The following is a 12882-nucleotide window of genomic DNA, read 5'->3' as shown; positions in this document are numbered from 1 at the left end:
GCCAAACCAGTTTCAGCATCCATCCATTTTTATTTTTAAATTATAGTGTGTTTTTTTGTTACAGAAACTATAAGAAAACCAACCCATGTGAATATGCATAGAGACATAAAAATGCCCATAAAAAAGCATAATTTAGAACTTCCAATGTCGCCTCCCTGTGTACCATCTAAACTCTGCATTGATGATCTAGAAAGCAGGTGAGTTTTGGCTAGGTTAAATATTATTAGGTATTTAAATGTATAATTATTGACACTTTTTTTCCCTGAAAATGTACAATGGGCTTCTTCTTCTACCTCCAGTTTTTGTTTTATTATTACAAACTATTAAGACCTTTTGTTAAATAACCTAATGTTCGTATTCAGTATTTTGTATGCATAGTTTGACTTTTCTTATTGTAAAAAATGTCTCTTTAGTAAAGTATCCTACCTAATAAAAGAGTACTATCTAAATTAACCATGACCCCACTACACTCACAAGCCATGCCCACCAGCCACGCCCACCAGCCACGCCCACCAGCCACACCAACTAGCCAGTCAGAGCGAGTATGCAAATAAACCCAACCAGATTGCAGGAGGGAGGTGTTTCCCTGGCAATAGAGGAAGCCAAGCTTTCCGCCTGCCCTTGCTGGCCTAAGCCTCCACTCAAGGCTACAAAGTTTCACTTATAGAAGGTAAACAAATTCCAACAGAAATGGCTGCCAAACAGGAGGCTTGGCTCCACTCCAAGCTACAAAGTTTCAATTGTAGAAGGTAAATAAATTCCAGATACCAGGACCTCCACTTGGGTCTCCAGAGGGCGTGGCTTGCCTGCAAACCACCAAAGGCCCCTCACCCAGGCCGCCCCATGCCCCAAGGGAACCCCCACCCTGATCCAGGACACCTTTTAGGGCAAACCAGCTGGCCCCACCCATTCACCAGGCCTCTATCCTATCTAATAAAAAGTAATATGCAGATTGACCATCACTCCAACACACAAGATGACTGCCCCCATGTGGTCAAAGATCCTGCCCTCATGTGGACACAAGATGGCCAGCAGGGGAGGGCAGTTGAGAGCGACCAGCCCTGCAAGGGAGGGCAGTTGGGGGTAATCAACCCTGCAGGGGAGGGCAGTTAGGGGTGTCCAGGCTGGCAGAGGAGGGAAGTTGGGGGCAAACATGCTGGCAGGGGAGCAATTAGACATCAATCAGGCTGGCATGGGAGTGGTTAGGGGTGATCAGGTTTGTAGGCAGAAGCGGTTAGGGGCAATCAGGAAGGCAGGCAGGTGAGCAGTTGGGAGCTAGCAGTCCTGGATTGTGAGCCAGATGTCCCCACTGTGATCAGGCCTAAACAGGCATTTCGACATCCCTCCAGGGGTCCCAGATTGGAGAGGGTGCAAGCTGGGCTGAGGGACACCCCACTCCCATTGCATGAATTTTGTGCACTAGGCCTCTAGTAATCTTTATAAAAATCAGTCATAGTATGTCTCAGGAATGATTTGAGTTTCATCTGTCTTTATTTATGCAGAATAGTATGAATTTTAAAGCCTGAATAAAAAGCTAATTTTATTGCCATGTCTATTTTTAATCTTAAATTTCCATTTTCATTGGTATATACCATCAAAGACTGGGAAGCAAGGAAGAACTGGGCCCGGTTCAGGTGAGAATGAAAAAATTTTTTATAAGTTATTTTAACAAATGTGGTATCCTGCCAAGTAATACATTTTTTTTTTAAATATGAAAAAAAAATAGTTATCCTAAAAAAAAATCTTTACAGTCTTTAAAATTATTATTTTAAAAGTTTTTAATGTAAGGAACCTATAAGATAAAAATATTTTAGTTGCCTGTGTATGAGAAAGCTTTTGGAGTTCTGATAATGTAGACTAGGCCTGTATGTGTATAACATTTGATTCTGCTTGTTACTGACATATTGCAAAGGATAAGTTATTTATGGATTTCTCTTTGGGTTCATGGATAATTGGCAATTTATTCTTCAGGTACAGTGACCAGATTGTTTTATTTTATATCAAATTATGATTTTCAGAATTCGTGTTGCTCTCAAGATTATCTTTCTTATGAAGTATTGCAAATGATTGTTTTTTAGCAAATAATATTTTAATGAATTAGAAAATGCATAGATTGTGATTAAAGTGAAATTTTAAGGTCCAATACCATATTATCTTATTTTCCTTTTTTTGAATTGCCAGAGTTAAGCTACATAAAAAATATAATGGCAATAATACTAAAATATCTTGGAAATCTTTTCACCTGAACTTGTGTGTTAATAAACACGTGTTTCCTGTCATTAGGAGATGACAAGCAGGAATGGAGGTTTAGGGTGGAGGGGCCCAAGGGTGAGAAAGGCAGGTGGAAGGAACCTTTTAAGAACACGCTTAGATGATAACTTCGCTTGTCTTAATGAGTCCTGTCAATTACCAATGATTTGCTTTTCCTCCAATCTATGTTATGACCTATTCACTTTTATTTTGATGTTTGTCTTCTCTAGTTTATATATTTTTGAAATTCATTTGATTGTATCTTCTTTTCTATAGTTGTCACAAGACATGGACTCATACAGAATTTTTGAACCTCAGTTCAACAGAGGAGAAAACTGCAGTTTCACACCATCATCTTTTTCTGCAGAATTATCTTCTAACAGCAATATTACAAAACAAAATTTCATTCCCAGAACAGCACCTAGTCCTCAGAAAGTTGTATATGAAAAAAAACAGAATGAGCAGGTATCTTTGAATCATTAGTTCTTACTATTTTATATCATCATATTTTTATGGTATTTTTTCTTTTATAAATTAAAAAAATATCATTTGTGAATTGCTATAGGTATGGCCAAATTAGTAGATAAAATTAAGTATAATATTTCCTCTTAAGAAAAAAGCTTAATTGTCTTTATTAGATTATGACTCCAAACACTGGAATGTTCTTTAAAATTCTCTGAAACCATCATGCTGTTATAAAATTGTTGATAGTGAATTTGAAAATTCAGCATATTTTATAATAGTTGGTGCTAGTAATCACAGTAAATGACTGGTTGGTATGAAAAGAAATGCATAATTTCAACATGTCATAGTAGTCTGTTAAAGTATGAGCTGTGATAGCTTGAAAATGAGAACTGTTCAAATACATAATAATTAAACTTATGCAAATAGGAATAATTGCTAAGAATGGATTACTGGCAATATGCCTTGATATTTTCAGAGGGAAATAAATAGATACTAGAGGCCCAATACACAAAATTCGTGTAAGGAGCTTGGCCTCCACCCACCGCAGTGGCTGCCTCTTCCTCAGTCCCGCCTTGGCAACTTTGTCTGGAAGGATGTCAGGTCTAATTAGCATACTACGCTTTTATTATTATAGATATCACAGAGAAAAATTTGGAGGCACTCCTTGGGTTCAGATGAATCTTCCCCTCCCTTAAGAAGCAAGAAAAATCACAAATAGATAATCTAACCCTATGCCTAAAAGAACTAGAAAGAGAACGAGAAAATCTCAGAGTGAGCAGAAGGATGGAAATAATAAAGATCAGAGTGGAAATAAATGACAGTCTAAAAAACAATATAAAAGATCAATGAAGCCAAGAATTGGTTGGAACTCTCATTTCTTTGTTTCATAGCTTATAAATAAAACATACTACAGGTATAAGTTATTATTGCTAGATAGATTAGCATTGGGCCAATATAAAATATGACATTTATATAATATCTTCCACATTGACAAATAGATTATTTCATCTATTTTTCACAACAGTCTTCACATATTTTCCCCTGTAGTACCCAATGATATTTGGAAGGATTAACATAGCAGTCTATAAAATTAATCAGTAAATGGAAGAACTGAGATAATTATAGCTATTTCTTTTGGAGAAAATATTTTCTGTCAGATAAATAACTTTTCTCAAGATCCTGGTGTCCTGGATATTTCTTTAAATCTTTTTTTTATTGTCTGAAGTAAATCTGTTTTTTCTTTTTAACCTCTGAGAAAATAATTAGCTCAACAAGGTGTCAACTCTGTTTAACAATTATTCAAATATTGATATTGCTTTCTTTGTTAGAACAGTATTTTTTTTTGTTTTCAATAAGGACACAATTCTTTATTTTAGACTAAAATCACATTTTTTAAATATAGATGTCAACTTAAATGACATATCATGATAAGTAATTTTAATTGTGTATATGAACATTTACCATTTTGTCAGGTTCTTCCTTTCTTTTTTTTCCAGCTCAGTAATGTCAATTATTCTAATTGCTTGTTTTCCAAATTAAATGAAAGTCAAGATGCTTTTAGTCCATCAGATAAAACAGCACGGATTGGAACATTATTTGAAAGATTAAGCAGGTGAGCAAAGATATGGCAGGAAACCACCTGCAGCATTCTTTCTTTGAGTTATTAATCTGATTTTAATGGACACACATATTTTTAGTTAAAAATGCAAAGTAGACCTAAGTAATACTAATAGATATTAATTTCTTTAGATATTTTTTAGATATTTCTGTTAATATTAATAGATATTAATTTCTATTAATACTGATAGAAAATATCCTATTTGTTAGAATAACTGATAGCATTTAATTAAAGTAGTTTTAAGTAATTAATTTCTAATGGACACACCTATCTTTTATTAATTTATGTAAAAATATTTTGGGCCAAGGCTTTTTGCACCTGTTTTATAATTTCCATGAATTACTAATTTCTTTTTCTGTACCATAAACATAATTTCTTTTTTCTTTTTATCTATTGATAATACCCCACCTTTATTTTTTTGATTTCTGTATATAAACCCTAGTTTATTGTTTTAAATCCATTAAACTTAAAAAACAGTTTGAGTTACTCTTCATAATTGTGGGGGAAAAACCTTGACTCTGCAATTCTATTCCAGTCTTTCTCATTTTAGTAAATAACCCTCTATTCACTAAGTTGCATAAACTAAAAGTTGTCCTTGATTCCTTCCTTTCTCCTTCAACTCCAAATATTCATTTCAACAATAATGTATTGCCAATCTGTATTCTAACAAACATTAAAATTATATGCTCATGTTTCTATCTCTACAGTTCCATCTCAGTTTAAGCTACCACTGCCTTTTTCCTAGAAAATTGTTACAGCTCTATAACAGTCCATTTTGTTTCCTCTTTGTCCTCAGATCTATTTGTTTTACAGCTTTATTAATGTACTAGAGGCCTGGTGTACGAGACTCGTGCACTGGGGTGGGGGCTGTCCCTTAGCCAGGCCTGTGTCCTCTCACAGTACCTGACTCCTTGGGGGATGTCTGCCGGCCTAAGCCGGCAGTCAGACATTCCTCTCGCAGTCCGGGGCTCTCGCAGTCCAGGACCCCTTGCAGCCTGGCTCGCTGCTCCTTAGCACTGCCTCAGAGGTGGGAGAGGCTTCTGCCCTGTTGTTGGGCTCACCAGTCCTGAGCCTGGCTTCTGGCTGAGCCGCACTTCCATTGTGGGAGCGCACTGACTGCACTTCCATTGTGGGAGTGCATCCTGTGTTGAGCATATGCCCCCTCGTGGTCAGTTTGCATCATAGCGATCGGTAGTAATGCCATTTGGTCAATTTGCAAATTAGCCTTTTATTATATAGGATAATCAGCATACTACAAACTGAACCTATTTGAATGTGCACTTTAAGTTTTGATATATGTCAAAGATAATATAGAATTCATCATCCCTAGGAGTTTCTTTGGGCACCTTTGTAATTCCTTCCTCTGACCGTGTCACATGCCTTACCCTCATCCCACGGCAACTACTGATCTGCATTCTGTATGGCGTTTCTTTTGTGGGAAGGTTTTTGTTTTTGTTAACTATCATATTTTACTAGATACAGGCTAGTAATATTATTTATTTGTTGAGTGAGCTTTGGTAGTTTGTCATACAATGAATGTATCTTATTTTTTATTAATTAAATTTTTAAACACATGCTATTTTTTATGTTGTAGCATTTATTGACTTAAAGTTATAAAATATACTTTTTATGTATTTTAAATCTTTAACATCTGTAGTGATGTCTTTTCTCTCATTTCTAATATGGTAAGTTGTATTTTTTTCTCCTTTCTCTTGGTTATTCTGAATAGATGCTTACCAATTTTATTTTTCTTCTCCCAGAATCATCTTGCAGTTTCACATATTTCTCTTCTTTTGTGTGTGTGAGTGTTTGTGTATATGTGTGCGTGAGTGGTCATTGAATTTTTTTCTTTTTTCTTCATTTTAGAGAGGGCGGGAGAGAGAATGAGAGAGAGACAGAGAGACACCAATTGCCTCTTGTACATGCCCCAACTGAGGACTGAACCCACAACCTATGTATGTGTTCTGGCGGGGAATCAAACCCACAGCCTTTTGGTGTATGGGACGATGATTTAACCAACTGAACCACACTGGTCAGGGCTCATTGAATTATTTTTATTGTAACATTTTTGGTACTTCTAATGCCATATGTTTGCTTTGCATGCTAGAATTCATATGCTAAATAAAGCATTACTAGTAAATCTGAAATTTATTTTGGCAATCAGGGCCCTCCCTGATGTAAGTCTGACTTTCACTTTAATATTCCTGCTCTTACTCAAATTCACGGCTCATTTTCTATAGCATGACCATGGCTAGCCTCTCTGTAATACAATTTTTTTTTTCATTATTGGATTAGCTCCTGGATGGCATTTTTATGGTATTGTATCTGTTGATTGTTGTTAGCTAAAGAAAATACTTCACATTTTTCTATTTTTTATTTCATCGAATTCTGCTTTTACGTTTATTTTCTTTTGTCTATTTACTTTTGTATTTACTCTGTTTTTCTTGTGACCTATTATGTGGTCTATTCTAGAAAATTCTATATGCACATAAAGAAAAAGTATTACTGTTGCTTTTGGGTTAAATGTCCTAAAGATTTCAATTAAATCCATATAGTCCAGTGATTTTCAACTTTTTTCATCTATGGCACACAAACTAATCACTAAAATTCAGTAGCATACCTCCCCCAAAATTGATCTAACCACAATATGGCTATAATTTTGATTCATTTACACTGGGCAGCTATTGTTATATTGGCTATTATCATTTTGGGGGGGTATGTTTTTTTATTTTGTTTTGTTAATCCTCACCCAAGGATGCTTTTTCTTAAAGAGAGGGCGAGATAGAAACATCAATGGTGAGAGGGAATCATTGATTGGCTGCCTCCTGCACGCTCCCCACTGGGGATTGAGCCCGCAACCTGGGCATGTGCCCTGCCTGGGAATTGAACTGTGGCCTGGTTCATAGGTCAACGTTCAACCGCTGAGCTATGCCAGTTGGACTCATCATGTAATCCCGTAGCACTTATAAAAGTGCTATAATTTTCTTTATTTGCTTACTTCTATATTTCTTTCATTAATTTTACTTATTAATGATTCATTATCTTTTTTGTTTTCTTACTTCATTAGAATATAAGCTGTATAGTCTCCCTATCACATGATAGGCATATATTGAATACCTCTTTAACACACAAAAAGGACATTTAGATAACGAATTTTCCCTATTTTAGTGTATAATTTAAAATATATATTTTTATTCATTTCAGAGAGGAAGGAAGAGGGAAAGAGAGATAGAAACATCAATGATAAGAGAGAATCACTGATCAGCTGCCTCCTGCATGCCCTCTACTGGAGATAGAGCCTGCAACCCAGCATGTGCCCCAACTGGGAATTAAACCATGACCTCCTGGTTCATAGGTCAGTGCTCAACCTCTGAGCCATGCAGGCCGGGCATTAGTGCACAGCTTTTAATGAATTTTATACTTATAGGGAAACAAATTGTTAAAGAAGTTAGATTGATTTGTCTTAATAAGACTTTAAGGTTTTAGTATCATTTCTGTCATCTCAATGTGTAGCAGTTCTTCCCAGCATTCAGTCTCCCAACTCAAATGCTACCACCTGACTTTCCTTGCAAAAGAATGTCTTTTTAAAATTTAGTATAGGAACACTTGACTTCAGGATATCATTTACCATTTTCTAATTTTTTCTTCTATTTCTTGTGAGAAATAATTGCATTGTATATTTCTATGTGCTCACTTTTCTCAGTGAGTAAATTTCCTGAGTTATAATACTTAAAATAATTTTTAAAAATGATGACATATGTTTGTACTATGTTTTCTAACTTATGAAGTGCTTTTTACACCAATGAGACCCATATTGAGAAACAATATTGGATCATGATCTGTAAACATTCTTGGGTAAAACACCTCTTTCTCTCTTTAATATCAAACTGAATTCTCTTATTTGTCTGTCCCCAACATGTGGTGTTCTCTCTGGAACACAATAGTTATACCTGTTCACTAAATATTTAATAAGTAACTTAAAAAATTAAAATTAGAAATCAATCAGTTTTAGCAGTCTGTGTTTCTTTTCCAAGTTTTTTGGTTAACTTCAATTTCTGGAACAACCTAGGCCCCCTCCCCTCCAAATTTATAGTCATTTCCAACAAAATCCAGAATATCTTTATTTCTAATTATTTTCTATGATAACTTTGATTCTTATACAAGTTGGACAGAACCTAGAATTATGATTTTTTCATTAGAAGGGAATTTTTATCTAGTTTAACCTTTTCATCTTATCTTTTATTACTTATATGTGCATTTGTATTTATATTGTTTTACCTTAGGGAAATCAGGCTTTTTTTTTTTATAGTCTTGTTAGGTTGAGAAATATATATTATAATGTCCTCTTAACTATTTGATTTAATATTTTAACACAGGATAATTTTTCTCTGCACAGTCTTAAAAACATCTTTCTCTGGTTAAATGGAGCATCAGTGACATGCAGTGGTCGTCTAGGTTATTTGCTAGACATTATTACAGAACACATACATAGGTTTGTTTTGCTTTGTAACAGTAAATCGAACCACACACTAATTTTTCACACTGAGATACTAAACTAAGTGTAGGTTATTTTTATACTCATTAAGGCATTACAAGAGTACATCAGACAAATTTCCACCCAAATAAATACTATTTATTTAAATGTGAAAAATAAAAACATAGTATAGGCAAATGCTAGTAGCTACTCAAAGTTTTGAAAGAATTTTAAGAGTTCCTAAGTGAAAATACCCTATAATTTTCTTGCTAAATATGTTTTTATTTATCCCAAAGTCCAGGAAATAGGAATTTCCTCACTGGAAGCCCTGCTACAGTGATGGGTGAAGATCATGGAAGCATGGATGAGAGAAGACATTCAGATTTCATTACTGAAAAACAATCAGTGCAACATATTTGGGGAGAAAATAAAGAAGAGGTGTCAAATTTCCTTGAGGATGTGAACCAGCCAACCCACAGCCTTCAACCAGAGAATTTTAACTCTTTTATTAACGAAAATGTGATCAATTTATTAAGCATAGATCAACAGAGGATAACAAAACCATTTGAAAAGTGTGATTATGACAGTATGAGAGTCACCAATTCTGATAAAAATCATTCCTCTGATAGATGCATTTTTACAGATCCAGGGTTGAATTTTAGTAATTCTAACTCCAATTATCCAGAAAAGTGTAGGCCAAAGAAGAACTATCAGAAAAAATACAACAATAATAAAGGAAATAATCGTAGTACATCTTTTGAGAGGAATTGTTATCCAGCCAGCTCTGAAAAGAAAGGTTGGTGTTATACGTGGAAAGCGTAATAGTCTATTGGGTTTTTCTGTTTTCAATGTTAGTGTGTGTGTGTGTGCACATACATGTGTGTATTTGTGTGTGTCATATATTTGGAGGAATATGAACTTAAAAATAGAATGACATTCTTTTATATGACATTGTGGACCAGGCAATTGATCATATGAATAAGCTTCATATTAAAAAAACAGAAATAGTCTATGCTCAAGTTTTAATTCAATGCATATTTTTATTTTTAAAGGAAAATTTGAAAAGGACTACCAAAAGAAGAAACCACAGATAGAAATCCAGCAATATCCAGTGAATAATATGTAAGTTGTTAGGTAAATGTGGGGAATGCAAATCAGAATCTGGTTTTATGCATGTTGAAAGGTTAAACTGGGGTAGAAATATTGCTGTCTTAGTCTGGGAAGGCTTCCTTCAAAGAAGGCTTACCATTTGTCAGGATGCTTCTGTCACCCTACTTGAGAGTATGGTGCTCTTATTTGCTAGTGCAAAAAGTACCTTTAATCTGAATTTTGGTACTAATTATATTTGAGAAGACTGATTTATGTGTTCAAGAAAGATATATCCTCCAGAATACCAATTTATTAATTTACAGTAAGAAACAGGAGGATTACATGTATATGAATACTTACTGACATGATTAGCATATTTTATAATCTTTGTCAGCACTCCATGGGAACTGTGATTAGTTATTATAGAATCAATAAAAGTAATAAAATTCAAATGTTAATGGCATAAGGAAGCATAGCAATAGTCTATGACACTGCAGTTACAGGAAATTAAATAAAACTTGTAATTTCAGAATAGTCCTAACTTTCTTGGTAATAATTGTAATTTCATCCAGTGTTGCTAACTGAAAATCATAAACTATATTATTTTTATTCTGGAAGTATTTTCTTATAGATGGGATTGGCACAAGAAATAAATTAAAACATAGATTCACAATTTAATAAAATCAACAAATTAGATTTTTTTGTCAAATCTCTAAATATTCAGAAATTTATGAATGGAAAACAGCATGTAAGGCTTTGAATTTTAAAATATACTTTATGAAAATGATTTATAACATGGTTCTCAACCTGGCTCAGACCCACATCACTTGAATGTCTGATTTTAAAATATAAAACAGTAAGTTTGAGCTATACATAATAAATTGATTCCTTAGGAAGGAGCTTATGAATCTTTATTTATTTTTTTTTAAAGTTTCTCTTATCCTGATTCATAGCCAACTTTGGGAACCATAAGTTAGAACAATTATTTTCAGAGGGAATAAGGCAAACTATACTACTAACTTATTTTTTACTCTAGGAGTATTCCCTTGGAGGAATTGAATTCTAAGAAATCATGCCACTTTGGACTTGGTGAGGTAATATATATCTTACATTATGTTTCTAATTCAGTGCTATTTTCATGTTGCATTTTAGTGTTTGCAGTTTATTTTGACAAGGTTAGCTTTATCAGAAACTTTCTTTGTAAGCTAACTATTTTTCTTATATTTTTTCACTCTGAGGAAATTATAGCTTAGATCTGGAAATAAAATAATACCTTTTCAGAAACTGTAATGTGCTTTATTTGAGGCAGACTAATTTAGGTACACTTAAAATTCTTTTGATAAATCATATGAAATTTCATACAAGATGAAAATTTTTAGATTGCCGTGTGCTACAGGAGAACATGGTTATATATTTAGGGATGCTGTAACATCTATAAACAATCCTAATATATAAAAACCCAAGGTCCGTAATGACTGACTGAAGGCTCGACCGAACACCTGAAGTCAGTCCTGCAGTTGGTGCTGACTGCCACTGATGCGGGTGTGGCGACCCAGCACTGACTGCCAAGAGGGCTGCAGATCAGGCCCAGAGAAAGGCCCAAAGAGAGAAGCAGAGTCTTATCTGCAGCCTCTGTGGCAACTGTTGATCAGCCGTTGCCTCTCTCTTTCTCTCCAGGCTTCCCCAGCAGCTGTGCCTCTATTTCTCTCTGGGCCTCCCCAGGGGCTACTAATCAGCCCTGCCTCTTTGATCAAGCCCAGAAATAGACCTGGAGACTCTGACTGGCGTAGAAATTGACCAATCAGAAGCAAATCTGGGTGAACTGAGAGGAGCCAATGGCTGCCTGGGAGGTGGAGCTTTAGACTGGCATAGAAACCGACCAGTCAGAACAAAATTGTCTGGCAGGGGAGGGCAGTTGGGGGCAAGATCAGGCAGGCAGAGGCAGTTAGAGGCAATCAGGCTGGCAAGGAAGGGCTGTTGGGGGTGATATCAGGCCTGCAGGGAAGGCCATTGGGAGCAAGATTAGGCCTGCAGGGGAGGGCTATTGGAGGCAATATCAGGCTGACAGGGGAGGGCAGTTGGGGGTTATCAGGCTTGCAGAGGAGGGAAGTTGGGGGTGACCGGGTCTGCAGGGAAAGGCAGTTGGGGAGGGACCAGGCCTGCAGGGGAGGGAAGTTAGGGGCAATCAGGCTGGCAGGAGACCAGTTAGGGATCAATCAGGTTAGCAGGGGAGTGGTTAGAGGGTGATCAGGCTGGCAGACAGAAGTGGTTAGGGGTAATCACAAAGGCAGGCAGGCAAGCAGTTGGGAGCCAACAGTCCTGGATTGTGAGAGGGATGTCCAACTGCCTGTTTAGGCCCGATGCCACGGCAGCGCTTGCTAGCCATGAGCCCTGTGTCTGGCGCCCTCCCAAGGGGAGTGGCCAGCAGGATTGGGCTGAAACTGGCAGTTGGACATCCCCTGAGGGGTCCCAGATCAGAGAGGGTGAAGACTGGGGTAAGAGACACCCCCCCCCCCTCCCCCCCCTCCCCGTGCACGAATTTTGTAGCACCGGGCCTTTAGTATGCTAATGATATGCTAAGGCTGCTCAACCACTTGCTATGACATGCATTGACCACCAGGGAGCAGACAGTCAACTGGTCAACCAGTCGCTATGAAGTGCACTGACCACCAGGGGGCAGATGTTCCAACCGGTAGGTTAGCTTGCTGCTGGGGTCCAACAGATCGGGACTGAGCAAGATGGGCCAGACATGTCCTGGAGCCCTCCCACAGTCCCTTCCTGACCTGATCATGCACCAGTGGGGCCCCTCAGCCTGTCCTGCGCCCTCTTGCAATCTGGGGCCCTCTCGGGGTATGTCAGAGAGCCAGTTTTAGCCCAATCCCGCTGGCCACTCCCCTTGGGAGGATGCCAGACATAGGGCTCATGGCTAGCAAGCACTGCCATGGCATTGTAAGCCTCTCCCAATCAGGAGTGATTGGGCTTGACC

General features: G+C 36.9%; 1 protein-coding gene across 1 annotated transcript in view; it reads left to right on the top strand.

Annotated features, from left to right (window-relative positions):
- The window catches only part of REDIC1 (regulator of DNA class I crossover intermediates 1), a gene marked incomplete at both ends in the record, with an annotated part of 42425 nt that overhangs the window by 21748 nt on the left and 7795 nt on the right, over nt 1-12882 (top strand). Inside the window, 7 exons of the mRNA XM_084878276.1 lie at nt 65-197; nt 1586-1634; nt 2527-2715; nt 4212-4327; nt 9104-9603; nt 9860-9929; nt 10933-10990. Of these exons, the coding sequence (XP_084734402.1) occupies nt 65-197; nt 1586-1634; nt 2527-2715; nt 4212-4327; nt 9104-9603; nt 9860-9929; nt 10933-10990 (1115 nt within the window). The remainder of the gene's footprint in view (nt 1-64; nt 198-1585; nt 1635-2526; nt 2716-4211; nt 4328-9103; nt 9604-9859; nt 9930-10932; nt 10991-12882) is intronic.

Source organism: Pipistrellus hanaki (genome assembly GCF_964339955.1).
Source record: "Pipistrellus hanaki genome assembly, chromosome: 3".
In the NCBI taxonomy this organism is placed as follows: domain Eukaryota; kingdom Metazoa; phylum Chordata; class Mammalia; order Chiroptera; family Vespertilionidae; genus Pipistrellus; species Pipistrellus hanaki.
Note: the sequence above shows the minus strand (reverse complement) of the source record. Positions and strands in the feature narration are given on the sequence as shown.